This window comes from Solea senegalensis, linkage group LG12 (genome assembly GCF_019176455.1).
Source record: "Solea senegalensis isolate Sse05_10M linkage group LG12, IFAPA_SoseM_1, whole genome shotgun sequence".
Taxonomy (NCBI): Eukaryota; Metazoa; Chordata; class Actinopteri; order Pleuronectiformes; family Soleidae; genus Solea; species Solea senegalensis.
The window spans coordinates 10902288-10915957 of NC_058032.1; the positions used below are offsets into that span (position 1 = coordinate 10902288).

General features: G+C 39.2%; 1 protein-coding gene across 1 annotated transcript; it reads left to right on the top strand.

Annotated features, from left to right (window-relative positions):
* Nucleotides 1-886: 886 nt before the first annotated feature.
* On the top strand, nucleotides 887-12717 carry LOC122778775 (neuroblast differentiation-associated protein AHNAK-like). Its single transcript, XM_044040874.1, has 2 exons — nucleotides 887-930; nucleotides 3443-12717. The coding sequence occupies exons 1-2, from the start codon at nucleotides 887-889 to the stop codon at nucleotides 11757-11759; spliced, it is 8361 nt and encodes a 2786-aa protein (XP_043896809.1). The 3' UTR covers nucleotides 11760-12717.
* Nucleotides 12718-13670: the final 953 nt, after the last annotated feature.

The following is a 13670-nucleotide window of genomic DNA, read 5'->3' on the forward strand; positions in this document are numbered from 1 at the left end:
CGAATAGACATTTTTTTTATTATTTTATACTCCCTCAAGAATATTAATACATTGCTGGCTTCAAAATAATTACAAAACCACAAATATGATTTGAAAATGTCCTCAAGGCAAATAGCAGGCGTAACTAGTAGACAGTCATGCATCAATGAAATGTATGAGAATTAGTCTGAAACGATGAAATACTGCATTTCCCACAACAATTCAAAGTAGGAGTGGGAAACATTTAAATTCTTCGACAGGCACATTTGAAATGGAGACAAGGTGCAAGCACTAAAAAGCCACAGAAGAATGGATTCTCAAGTCTCTGTTTCTTGTTGGTTTGGCGTGAAGTTGCCATTGAAGCTTGGATCACAGATATTAAATTACATGACAAATACAAGTCTAAGGTGGACCAGCCTCACTCCAGAACCCTGTGAAATTGGCGAGCGAAACTGTGGAGCCGTTGTGTAAAGATCAACAGTCAGCACCGCACTGTAGAGTTTAGACAAGAATATGCAGCGTGAAGGGTCAGACAGAACAGTGGAAGGGAAACATGCAGTTGTGAGATAGAGTTCTGGAGCTGCTTCTCATCTCATCTGTCCTGCTCTTATCCCCCCCCATCCCTCCCCTTCCTTCCCGATCCTAGTAGGAGGTCACTGATGTCGCTGCCAAATGACCCAATCATGTCGGCAGACACAAACAGCTGACTCAGGGGGACAAAGGGTTGTACAAGAGGATTCCCATTGCAGGGCAGTAGGATTCTGTGCAGGGGGTGCGGGGGACAGTGGGTTGGGAGGGAACTGAGGTGTGTGTGGATGTGGGATAAAGAAGACAGGGTAGGGGGTGGTGGCGGCAGCAGGGGGAGTTGTTAGTTTCTGGAACGTTGCTGCAGTTCCACCCGGGAATGATGGAAATATCCCACGTAGCCAAACCCAGAGTGGAAGGTGTATGGTAATCATGTCAGGGAAGGAATGCTAAATATGTGCGTGAGAACGGAGCTGTGACCTGAGAGCTGCAGGAATTATGGGCCAAAATCCCACAGACCCAGAGGAAGCACACACACCCATATCCAACACATACACACATCATATATTAATGGTGCTCCACCAAGCACAAATCCATCCCACATAACTTATTCTCAGAATTTGAAACATTCTACTATACTGAAGGAAACCCAGAAATCTTGAAACCAACCCCCCATCAGCAGGACAACTCCCCACTTCTCCTGGCATTGAGAATATACATTGTACAATAAACAAGCAGGCTGGCAGAGCTCATGTACAACCTGCCATTACATTGTTACAAATGTACCACTTTAAAAAATGTCATGCATACATTTTCCCCTCATGATGGTGTTTACGAGACTGAGAATGTGATCTTCTCTAACAGGTTGTTTAGACTTCAACCAACAAGAGCCCAAGTCTCATAAACAGATTACAGTGTAGAAAATAGCTGAGTTTATACTCCCATCTGGTGGCCACCCTTCATATGTACACAGACATACAGTTACATTTGACATCCACTCTAAAATATATAAATATACATATGTGTATATGTATAGGTATATATATATATATATATATATATATATACACACATATATACATATATATATTTATACATATATGTGTATATATATATATATATATGTATATATATATATATATATATATATATATATATATATATATATATATATATATATATATATATATATATATACGTATATATATACAGACCCAAATTATAAAATCATTTCTGAATCAGGTGGTATAGTTTCTGTTACTTAATTGTGTAACAATTGGGTAAATTAGGATGTAAATATTTTTTTGGACCCAAGGAAAGGCAGAGCTCATGCGATTTTTGTCGCCATCGTTACTCAAAAGGCTGAGTCACAGCACACCATTCCTGATCAATCCACACGTTTTGATATAAGATGTGTGGGGGCTTTCACAAAACTGTGGGAGGAGTTACAAAGCAAAGTTTTGGGTGGAAGAATAACAACTCAATACAGAGAGACTCACAAGCCCCTCCCTAATTCCCCGCCTCCTCCTTCCACGCACAAACACACTGTGCCTAACTGTCCAAAACCTCTGAGAAACAGAGGTATTAACATGTTTTAAGGTTGTCATATTTCAAGAACTATTAATGATAGAGATAAAAAATATTATCTGTGGAAATTATTCGCGTTTTTTTGCAATTTTTTTCACCATTGAGGCTCGAAATGCTTAGAAAAGTAATAGCCTGCCAACCTCGATCAAACCGCACGTTTTGATATAGGTTATAGGTATAGGTTTTCTCAAAACTATATGTCGTCCAAAATTTGACAATAATGTCATAGTTTAGTATGTTGTCCAAAATTGGACAAAAAATCATACTTTAGTATGTCGTCCAAAATTTGACAAAAAAGTCATTGGTTAGTATGTCATCCAAAACATGACAAAAAACTCATAATTTAGTATGTTGTTGACAATTTTACAAAAATGTCAAACCTTAGTATGTCGTCCAAAATGAAACAAAAATGTCATAGTATAGTATATCGTCCAAAATCACTCAAAAAAGTCAAAGTATAGTATATCGTCCAAAATCACTCAAAAAAGTCATAGTATAGTATGTCGTCCAAAATGAGTCATAGTATAGTATGTCATCCAAAATCACTCAAAAAAGTCATAGTATAGTAAGTCGTCCAAAATGAGACAAAAAAGTCATAGTATAATATGTCGTCCAAAATCACTCAAAAAATTAATAATATAGTATGTGGCCCAAAATCGGTCAAAAAAGTCATAGTATAGTATGTCGTCCAGAATCACTAAAAAAAGTCATAGGATAGTAAGTTGTCCAAAATCACTCAAAAAAGTCATAGTATAGTATGTCGTCCAAAATGAGTCAATAAAGTCATAGTATAGAATGTTGTCCAGAATCACTAAAAAAAGTCATAGTACAGTATGTCATCCAAAATCAGTCAAAAAAGTCATAGTATCGTATGTCTCCTAAAATGACACTGAAACGTCATAGTAGAATGTTGTCCGAAATCATTCAAAAAAGCCGTAGTATATCACGCTGGCGTTTAGCTCACTTGGTAGTGCTTCCACCCTATGTAAAGGTAAAACCTTTCACTGGAGGTGGCCCTGGTTCGAATCCTGCATGAGACAGACCTTTCCTGCATGTTATTCTCTGTCTCTCTCTCCACTGTACCTTTGATTAAAGGTGATAAAACACCCAAAAAAAAAAATTTCATTGTTTAGTTTGTCGTCCAAAATGAGACAAAAAAGTCATAGTATAGTAGGTCGTCCAAAATCACTCAAAAAAGTCAAAGGATAGAATGTTGTCCAAAATCACTGACAAAAGTCATAGTATAGTATGTCGTCCAAAATGAGACAAAAAAGTCATAGTATAGTATGTCGTCCAAAATCGGTCAAAAAAAAACATAGTATAGTATTTCGTCCATAATCGGTCAAAAAAGTCATAGTGTGGATGTATCAGTTCCAAAGATTGAGGGTGATATAAAAGGACCCAAAGTTGACATTGAAGGACCAGATGTTGACCTTGATGCTAAAACAGGAGGATTTAAAATGCCTAAATTTAAAATTCCATCCTTTGGATTTAAAGGCACACACGTTGAAGGGCCAGGCGTTGATGTTAGTCTCCCAGAGGCTGATATTGATATCAGAGCTCCAGATGTTGACATCAAAGGACCAGAGGTTGACCTGGAAGGTCCCAGTGGAAAGATCAAGGGATCAAAATTCAAAATTCCAAACATCAAAGGACCACAAATCTCTATGCCTGATGTGGATGTTAATTTGAAAGGTCCAAACTGGAAAAGCAGTGTGGATGTATCAGGTCCAAAGATTAAAGGAGACATAGGAAAACCTGACATTGATTTCAAAGGTCCAGGGATTGATATTGAGGGACCAAATGCTGGATTTGACATGCCTAAAATCAAAATGCCAACTTTCAAAGGTGCTAAAATGGAGGGCCCAGATATTGACGTGAACCTCCCTAAAGCTGACTTTGATGTGAACTTACCGAGTGTTGACGTCAAAGCTTCAGAGATTGACATCGAAGCTCCTGATGCAAAACTCCATGGACCAAATATCAAATTACCATCTATTTCAAGACCCAAGCTCCCAGAGTGGGATCTTAAACTGAAAGGGCCCAAAGTAAAGGGAGATGTTGATGTCTCAGTTCCAAAGATTGAGGGTGATATAAAAGGACCCAAAATTGATATTGAAGGACCAGATGTTGACCTTGATGGTAAAACAGAAGGATTCAAAATGCCTAAATTCAAAATGCCATCCTTTGGATTTAAAGGCTCACATGGTGAAGGGCCAGAGGTTGATGTTAGTCTCCCGGAGGCTGATATTGATATCAGAGCTCCAGATATTGATATCAAAGGACCAGAGGTTGACATGGAAAGTCCCAGTGGAAAGATCAAGGGATCAAAATTCAAAATTCCAACCATCAAAGGACCTCAAATCTCTATGCCTGATGTGGATTTAAATTTGAAAGGTCCAAACTGGAAAGGCGGTGTGGATGTTTCAGGTCCAAAGATTAAAGGAGACATAGGAAAACCTGACATTGATTTCAAAGGTCCAGGGATTGATATTGAAGGACCAAAGGCTGGATTTGAAATGCCTAAAATCAAAATGCCAACTTTCAAAGGTGCTAAAATGGAGGGCCCAGATATTGATTTGAACCTCCCTAAGGCTGACTTTGATGTGAACTTACCGAGTGTTGACGTCAAAGCTCCAGAGATTGACATCAAAGCTCCTGATGCAAAACTCCATGGACCAAATATAAATTTACCATCAATTTCAGGACCCAAGCTCCCAGAGTGGGATCTTAAACTGAAAGGGCCCAAAGTAAAGGGAGATGTTGATGTCTCAGTTCCAAAGATTGAGGGTGATATAAAAGGACCCAAACTTGATATTGAAGGACCAGATGTTGACCTTGATGGTAAAACAGGAGGATTTAAAATGCCTAAATTCAAAATGCCATCCTTTGGATTTAAAGGCTCACATGGTGAAGGGCCAGAGGTTGATGTTAGTCTCCCGGAGGCTGATATTGATATCAGAGCTCCAGATATTGATATCAAAGGACCAGAGGTTAACCTGGAAAGTCCCAGTGGAAAGATCAAGGGATCAAAATTCAAAATTCCAAACATCAAAGGACCTCAAATCTCCATGCCTGATGTGGATTTTAATTTGAAAGGTCCAAACTGGAAAGGCGGTATGGATGTATCAGGTCCAAAGATTAAAGGAGACATAGGAAAACCTGACATTGATTTCAAAGGTCCAGGGATTGATATTGAAGGACCAAAGGCTGGCTTTGAAATGCCTAAAATCAAAATGCCAACTTTCAAAGGTGCTAAAATGGAGGGCCCAGATATTGATGTGAACCTCCCTAAGGCTGACTTTGATGTGAACTTACCGAGTGTGGACGTCAAAGCTCCAGAGATTGACATCAAAGGCTCTGATGCAAAACTCCATGGACCAAATATCAAATTACCATCAATTTCAGGACCCAGAGTCCCAGACTGGGATCTTAAACTGAAAGGACCCAAAGTAAAGGGTGATGTTGATGTCTCAGTTCCAAAGATTAAGGGTGATATAAAAGGACCTAAAATGGATGTTAAAGGACCAGATGTTGACCTTGATGTTAAAAAAGGAGGATTTAAAATGCCTAAATTTAAAATGCCAACCTTTGGATTCAAAGGCCCTCATGTTGAAGTGCCAGAGGTTGATGTTAGTCTTCCAGAGGCTGAAATTGATATCAGAGCTCCAGATATTGATATCAAAAAACCAGAGGTTGACCTGGAAAGTCCCAGTGGTAAGATCAAGGGACCAAAATTCAAAATGTCAACCATCACAGGACCTCATATCTCAATGCCTGATGTGGATTTCAAGTTGAAAGGTCCAAAGCTGAAAGGCAATGTGGATGTATCTGTTCCAAAGATTAAAGGAGACATAGGAAAACCTGACATTGATATCAAAGGTCCACGGATTGATATTGAAGGACAAAAGACTGGATTTGACATGCCTAAAATCAAAATGCCAACTTTTAACCGTAAAGGTCCTAAAATGGAGGGTCCGGATATTGATGTAAACCTCCCCAAAGCTGACATTGATGTGAATGTACCTAGTGTTGACATTAAAGCTCCAGAGATTGACATCGAAGGTCCTGATGCAAAACTCCATGGACCAAATATCAAATTACCATCAATTTCAGGACCCAGAGTCCCAGACTGGGATCTTAAACTGAAGGGACCCAAAGTAAAGGGAGATGTTGATGTCTCAGTTCCAAAGATTGAGGGTGATATAAAAGGACCCAAAATTGATATTGAAGGACCAGATGTTGACCTTGATGGTAAAGCAGGAGGATTTAAAATGCCTAAATTCAAAATGCCATCCTTTGGATTTAAAGGCCCACATGGTGAAGGGCCAGACGTTGATGTTAGTCTCCCAGAGGCTGATATTGATATCAAAGGACCAGAAGTTGACCTGGAAAGTCCCAGTGGTAAGATCAAGGGACCAAAATTCAAAATGCCAACAATTACAGGACCTAATATCTCTATGCCTGATGTGGATTTCAATATGAAAGGTCCAAACCTGAAAGGCGGTGTGGATGTATCAGGTCCAAAGATTAAAGGAGACATAGGAAAAACTGACATTGATTTCAAAGGTCCAGGGTTTGATATTGAAGGACCAAAGGCTGGATTTGACATGCCAAAAATCAAAATGCCAACTTTCAAAGTTCCTAAAATGGAGGGCCCAGATATTGATGTGAACCTCCCCAAAGCTGACATTGATGTAAACGTACCAAGTGTTGACATCAAAGCTCCAGAGATTGACATCAAAGCTCCTGATGCAAAACTCCATGGACCAAATATCAAATTACCATCAATTTCAGCGCCCAAGCTCCCAGACTGGGATCTTAAACTGAAAGGGCCCAAAGTAAAGGGAGATGTTGATGTCTCAGTTCCAAAGATTGAGGGTGATATAAAAGGCCCCAAACTTGATATTGAAGGACCAGATGTTGACCTTGATGGTAAAACAGGAGGATTTAAAATGCCTAAATTCAAAATGCCATCCTTTGGATTTAAAGGCTCACATGGTGAAGGGCCAGAGGTTGATGTTAGTCTCCCGGAGGCTGATATTGATATCAGAGCTCCAGATATTGATATCAAAGGACCAGAGGTTGACATGGAAAGTCCCAGTGGAAAGATCAAGGGATCAAAATTCAAAATTCCAACCATCAAAGGACCTCAAATCTCTATGCCTGATGTGGATTTAAATTTGAAAGGTCCAAACTGGAAAGGCGGTGTGGATGTTTCAGGTCCAAAGATTAAAGGAGACATAGGAAAACCTGACATTGATTTCAAAGGTCCAGGGATTGATATTGAAGGACCAAAGGCTGGATTTGAAATGCCTAAAATCAAAATGCCAACTTTCAAAGGTGCTAAAATGGAGGGCCCAGATATTGATTTGAACCTCCCTAAGGCTGACTTTGATGTGAACTTACCGAGTGTTGACGTCAAAGCTCCAGAGATTGACATCAAAGCTCCTGATGCAAAACTCCATGGACCAAATATCAATTTACCATCAATTTCAGGACCCAAGCTCCCAGAGTGGGATCTTAAACTGAAAGGGCCCAAAGTAAAGGGAGATGTTGATGTCTCAGTTCCAAAGATTGAGGGTGATATAAAAGGACCCAAACTTGATATTGAAGGACCAGATGTTGACCTTGATGGTAAAACAGGAGGATTTAAAATGCCTAAATTCAAAATGCCATCCTTTGGATTTAAAGGCTCACATGGTGAAGGGCCAGAGGTTGATGTTAGTCTCCCGGAGGCTGATATTGATATCAGAGCTCCAGATATTGATATCAAAGGACCAGAGGTTGACCTGGAAAGTCCCAGTGGAAAGATCAAGGGATCAAAATTCAAAATGCCAAACATCAAAGGACCTCAAATCTCTATGCCTGATGTGGATTTTAATTTGAAAGGTCCAAACTGGAAAGGCGGTGTGGATGTTTCAGGTCCAAAGATTAAAGGAGACATAGGAAAACCTGACATTGATTTCAAAGGTCCAGGGATTGATATTGAAGGACCAAATGCTGGATTTGACATGCCTAAAATCAAAATGCCAACTTTCAAAGGTTCTAAAATGGAGGGCCCAGATTTTGATGTGAACCTCCCTAAAGCTGACATTGATGTGAACTTACCAAGTGCTGACGTCAAAGCTCCAGAGATAGACATCGAAGCTCCTGATGCAAAACTCCATGGACCAAATATCAAATTACCATCAATTTCAGGACCCAAGCTCCCAGAGTGGGATCTTAAACTGAAAGGACCCAAAGTAAAGGGAGATGTTGATGTCTCAGTTCCAAAGATCGAGGGTGATATAAAAGGACCCAAAATTGATATTGAAGGACCAGATGTTGACCTTGATGGTAAAACAGGAGGATTTAAAATGCCTAAATTCAAAATGCCATCCTTTGGATTTAAAGGCTCACATGGTGAAGGGCCAGAGGTTGATGTTAGTCTCCCGGAGGCTGATATTGATATCAGAGCTCCAGATATTGATATCAAAGGACCAGAGGTTGACCTGGACAGTCCCAGTGGTAAGATCAAGGGACCAAAATTCAAAATTCCAACCATCACAGGACCTCATATCTCTATGCCTGATGTGGATTTCAATTTGAAAGGTCCAAACTGGAAAGGCGGTGTGGATGTTTCAGGTCCAAAGTTTAAAGGAGACATAGGAAAACCTGACATTGATTTCAAAGGTCCAGGGATTGATATTGAAGGACCAAATGCTGGATTTGACATGCCTAAAATCAAAATGCCAACTTTCAAAGGTTCTAAAATGGAGGGCCCAGATTTTGATGTGAACCTCCCTAAAGCTGACATTGATGTGAACTTACCAAGTGCTGACGTCAAAGCTCCAGAGATAGACATCCAAGCTCCTGATGCAAAACTCCATGGACCAAATATCAAATTACCATCAATTTCAGGACCCAAGCTCCCAGAGTGGGATCTTAAACTGAAAGGACCCAAAGTAAAGGGAGATGTTGATGTCTCAGTTCCAAAGATTGAGGGTGATATAAAAGGACCCAAACTTGATATTGAAGGACCAGATGTTGACCTTGATGGTAAAACAGGAGGATTTAAAATGCCTAAATTCAAAATGCCATCCTTTGGATTTAAAGGCTCACATGGTGAAGGGCCAGAGGTTGATGTTAGTCTCCCGGAGGCTGATATTGATATCAGAGCTCCAGATATTGATATCAAAGGACCAGAGGTTGACCTGGAAAGTCCCAGTGGTAAGATCAAGGGACCAAAATTCAAAATTCCAACCATCACAGGACCTAATATCTCTATGCCTGATGTGGATTTCAATTTGAAAGGTCCAAACCTGAAAGGCGGTGTGGATGTTTCAGTTCCAAAGATTAAAGGAGACATAGGAAAACCTGACATTGATTTCAAAGGTCCAGGGTTTGATATTGAAGGACCAAAGGCTGGATTTGACATGCCTAAAATCAAAATGCCAACTTTCAAAGGTTCCAAAATGGAGGGCCCAGATATTGACGTGAACCTCCCCAGAGCTGACATTGATGTGAACGTACCAAGTGTTGACATCAAAGCTCCAGCGATTGATATTGAAGGCCCTGATGCAAACCTACAAGGACCAAGGATCAAATTTCCATCAATTTCAGGACCCAAGCTTTCAGACTGGGATACTAGTTTTAAAGGGCCCACAGTGAAGGGAGATGTCTCAATTCCAAAGATTGAGTGTGATATAAAGGGACCCAACATTGATAGTGAAGGACCAGATGTTGACATTGATGGTAAAACAGGAGGATTTAAAATGCCTAAATTCAAAATACCATCCTTTGGATTTAAAGGCTCACATGTTGAAGGGCCAGAAATTGATGTTAGTCTCCCAGAGGCTGATATTGATATCAGAGCTCCAGATATTGATATCAAAGGACCAGAGGTTGACCTGGAAGGTCCCAGTGGTAAGATCAAGGGACCAAAATTCCAAATACCAACCATCACAGGACCTCATATCTCTATGCCTGATGTGGATTTCAAAGTGAAAGGTCCAAACCTGAAAGGCGGTGTGGATCTATCGGTTCCAAAGATTAAAGGAGACATAGGGGAACCTGACATTGATATCAAAGGTCCAGGGATTGGTATTGAAGGGACAAAGGCTGGATTTGAAATGCCTAAAGTCAAAGTGTCAAACCTTAAAGGTCCCAAAATGGAGGGCTCAGATGTTCATGTGAACCTTCCCAAAGCTGACATTGGTGTAAAAACACCTGGTATTGACATCAAATCAAAAAAGGATTTCAAAGCACCTGATCTTAATGTAAATCTCAAAGACCCTAAGATAAAAGGTGAGATTGATGCTTCAGTGCCATCCATCACTGTGGAAGGTGGGAAGACAGGCATTACATTTCCAAAATTCAAGGGTCCTAAGTTCGGAGTCAAATCACCAGAAATAGAGGGTCCTGATTCCATGGTTAAGTCACCCAAATTCAGTGTAGGAGCAAAAGGTACCAGAACACTCCCAGTTGCTGAAGCAAGCCTGGATGCTCCTGATATTGACATCAGTGTAAAGGGCAAAAAGGGGAAATTCAAACTTCCTAAAGTAAAAACAAAGACAAAGAAATCCGATCTTGACATAGAAATGCCAGCAGTCAACTTGGACGTAGACACACCCAGTATTCATGTCAAAGGAACAAAGGTAAAGAAGCCTCTTTTTGGTAAGCTTCATTTTCCTGATGTTGAATTAGATATTAAATCACCAAAATTGAAAGGTGAACATGACATTGATTTGCCATCTGGTAGCCTCAATACATCATTTGCGGGTTCAGGCGTGGGTAGTCCAAATGTTAGTTTTGGAGGGTCAATGCCAAATGTGAAAGGTGGTGCAGGTATTGATGCAAGTGTCTCAGGTAGCAGCGGAATTGGTAGACTTCAGTACCCAGAGGGTACGGTAACATTTCCCAAAATCAAAGTACCCAAGTTTGGTTTTGTTTTCCCTCAATTAGAAGGCCAAGAGTGTGGAGGAAATGTTGAAACAGAACTCTTAGCCAGTGGAGGCATGAACCTACAGTCTCCATCTGTCAGTTGCCAAGCCAGTTCACAGCATATTGAGGATCCCAGTTCAGAACTTAAGCATGGTGAAAGCAAAGTAAAGGTAAAGATGCCAAATTTTTTTGGCAAATCAAAAGCAAAGGGTAGTAGTGCAAGTGACATCCGTGGGCCAGAGGTAGAATTCAGTAATAGTGGAAAAGGCAAAAATGTCTCCAAGGACGTAAATGTATTCACTGGCGAGGTGATGGTTGGAAAATTGGAAGTAGAAGGTGATCCGAGATTTGATGTATCAACTAAAGGAAAGTCAGCTTCACTCGATCTGTTCAAGAAATCCAGACATCGGTCTTCTCTGAGTGACGAAGAGGGTCTTGCAGTCAGTTCTCCTTCAGTTCACTTGGCAGAGGGTGGTGACATTTCATTAGACCTTGGAGGAAGCAAGGTCAAAGGAAAGAAAAGCAAGTTGAAGTTTGGCACGTTTGGAGGTTTTGGTTCAAAGTCAAAGGGCTCATATGAAGTGGCACTTGGTGAGGACAGTGAAGCAGGAGCAGAGGGAAGTGCAAGTCTCTCACTACCCTCTAAGAAGTCAAGATTGTCTTCATCATCCAGCAGTGACAGTGGTTCAAGAGGTGCTGTTAGGTTCCCAAGAGTTGAACTATCTGTCTCACCAAAAAAATGATTCTTAATCTTATATACACTTAAACACATTTCCCTGATATGGTAAACCCTTAAATATTAACAAGACTTACAAAGTCATCTTAACACAGTTAACCGTGAGTGCATGAGGCTGTTTTCAATCCCTTGAAACTGTAAATAAGATTAATTTGTATTGTAATAATAAATATTGCTTTTGTACATAGTCCAAATCTATTGAATCATGCCATCTCACAAATTATTCACCAATAGTTTATTACAAGGCTTGTCATTTTGTCCTTTTTCATTTTATTAAATCCTTGTTAAAGAATGGGTGTGGTATATTTTTATCCGGGGGCCTATTGCACAGAACAGATAGTTACGACAGTTATTTTGAAGGAAAATCTTGTTTATACACAACACATTAAACAAGTACCACTTGTATGTATGAAATTATGCAATTTTCAAGCTTTGATATTTTATAGTCAGTGCAGAAGTATATATATATATATATATATATATATATATATATATATATATATATATATATATATATATATACACACAATGAGGGATGGTGTTGTATATATCATAATTACAAAATAATCACTGTTTAGAAACTATCAACTTTCTAAAACACTGCCTGTAGTTTACTTTTCATTGTTAAGAAAATGTATTCAGCCTTACATTGCTGTTTACCAAAATATTGATTTGCTTATTTTGCTTGAAACATCTTTTGCTTCCCAATAGTTTAATTTTCAGTCCTGTTTTACAATCCTCTGTATTTTATTTCCTTTGTCACACTGTAAAAACTTGTTATGGTTATGTTAATGTCTCACATAAACTGTCACATCTTAATGTTTTTTTTTTTTTCAAACCAAATCTGCATTTATAGAGAGTTGCATAGTTTTGATCAGATATGATGTAGATGGAACACTATTTGGGTCTATTCCTTTGTGTGCATTCTGCAAAATAAACAAAATAAAAAAGATTTATAGAATTTATATTTCTTAAACTCGCTTGTTCATTTATGATATGATATGATGGGGTGATACTCAGGTTCATCTATGTATATCTATGTTTATCCAGTTACACGTTATCCAAGTATCCATCATTCGTTAGTATTCATGTTGCTCAACTTCATTACATATCAAGCTCATTGATTAGAATATATCTTTTACAAATCATAAATCAATTTATCTAACTCATTGCTATACTTTGAGATTTGCAGCTAATGCTGTTCAACAGTGATGCAGCACCATAAGAGCTAACTGGATACAGCAATACGTGACATAAATCCTCATTTATGTTAGGGTTAGGGTTAGTGTTTGAAAAAATGAAAAGAAATAGAAACATTTAGATATATTCTACAACATGAACGTGCATGATTAATTTAGGGGCAGCCTGTGGCCAAGTGGAAAGAGAACTTGGCTTGTCGCCGGTTCAAGTCCCCACCAGGTCAAAAGGGCTGGGGTACCCCTGAGCAAGGTACCCAACTCAGTGTGGCAGCCCACTGCTCCTAATTCTAGGATGGGTCAAACATGCTTTATAATTTCCCTAAGGGGATTAATAAAGTATCTAAAATTAATTCACTGTGGCATAGTTGCAATATTCATGGGGAAAAGTGGAAAATAACTGTAATGAGTGGGACAAGGTATTTTACAGGTGTTGTTAGGCCCCATATATACCCACATACTTTTGGATTCTCAAGAAGCAAACTGAACTGAATAAGAAATTAGGGAAAGACTGAAGCAACCAGTATTTTTTTTTCTGATGATGATTGCTCCGAAAGAGTATACTGACTGCAGGCTCAGTTAAATAATAGGATATAAAAAAGGCATCTTTTCATAATGTATATCTATTGTGTGTTGATAAAATCACAACTGAAAAGGTGAAGGAATGCATAGGAATGGTAGGGCTACTATCTTAAAGAACACGGGTGATGTTCATAACTGTA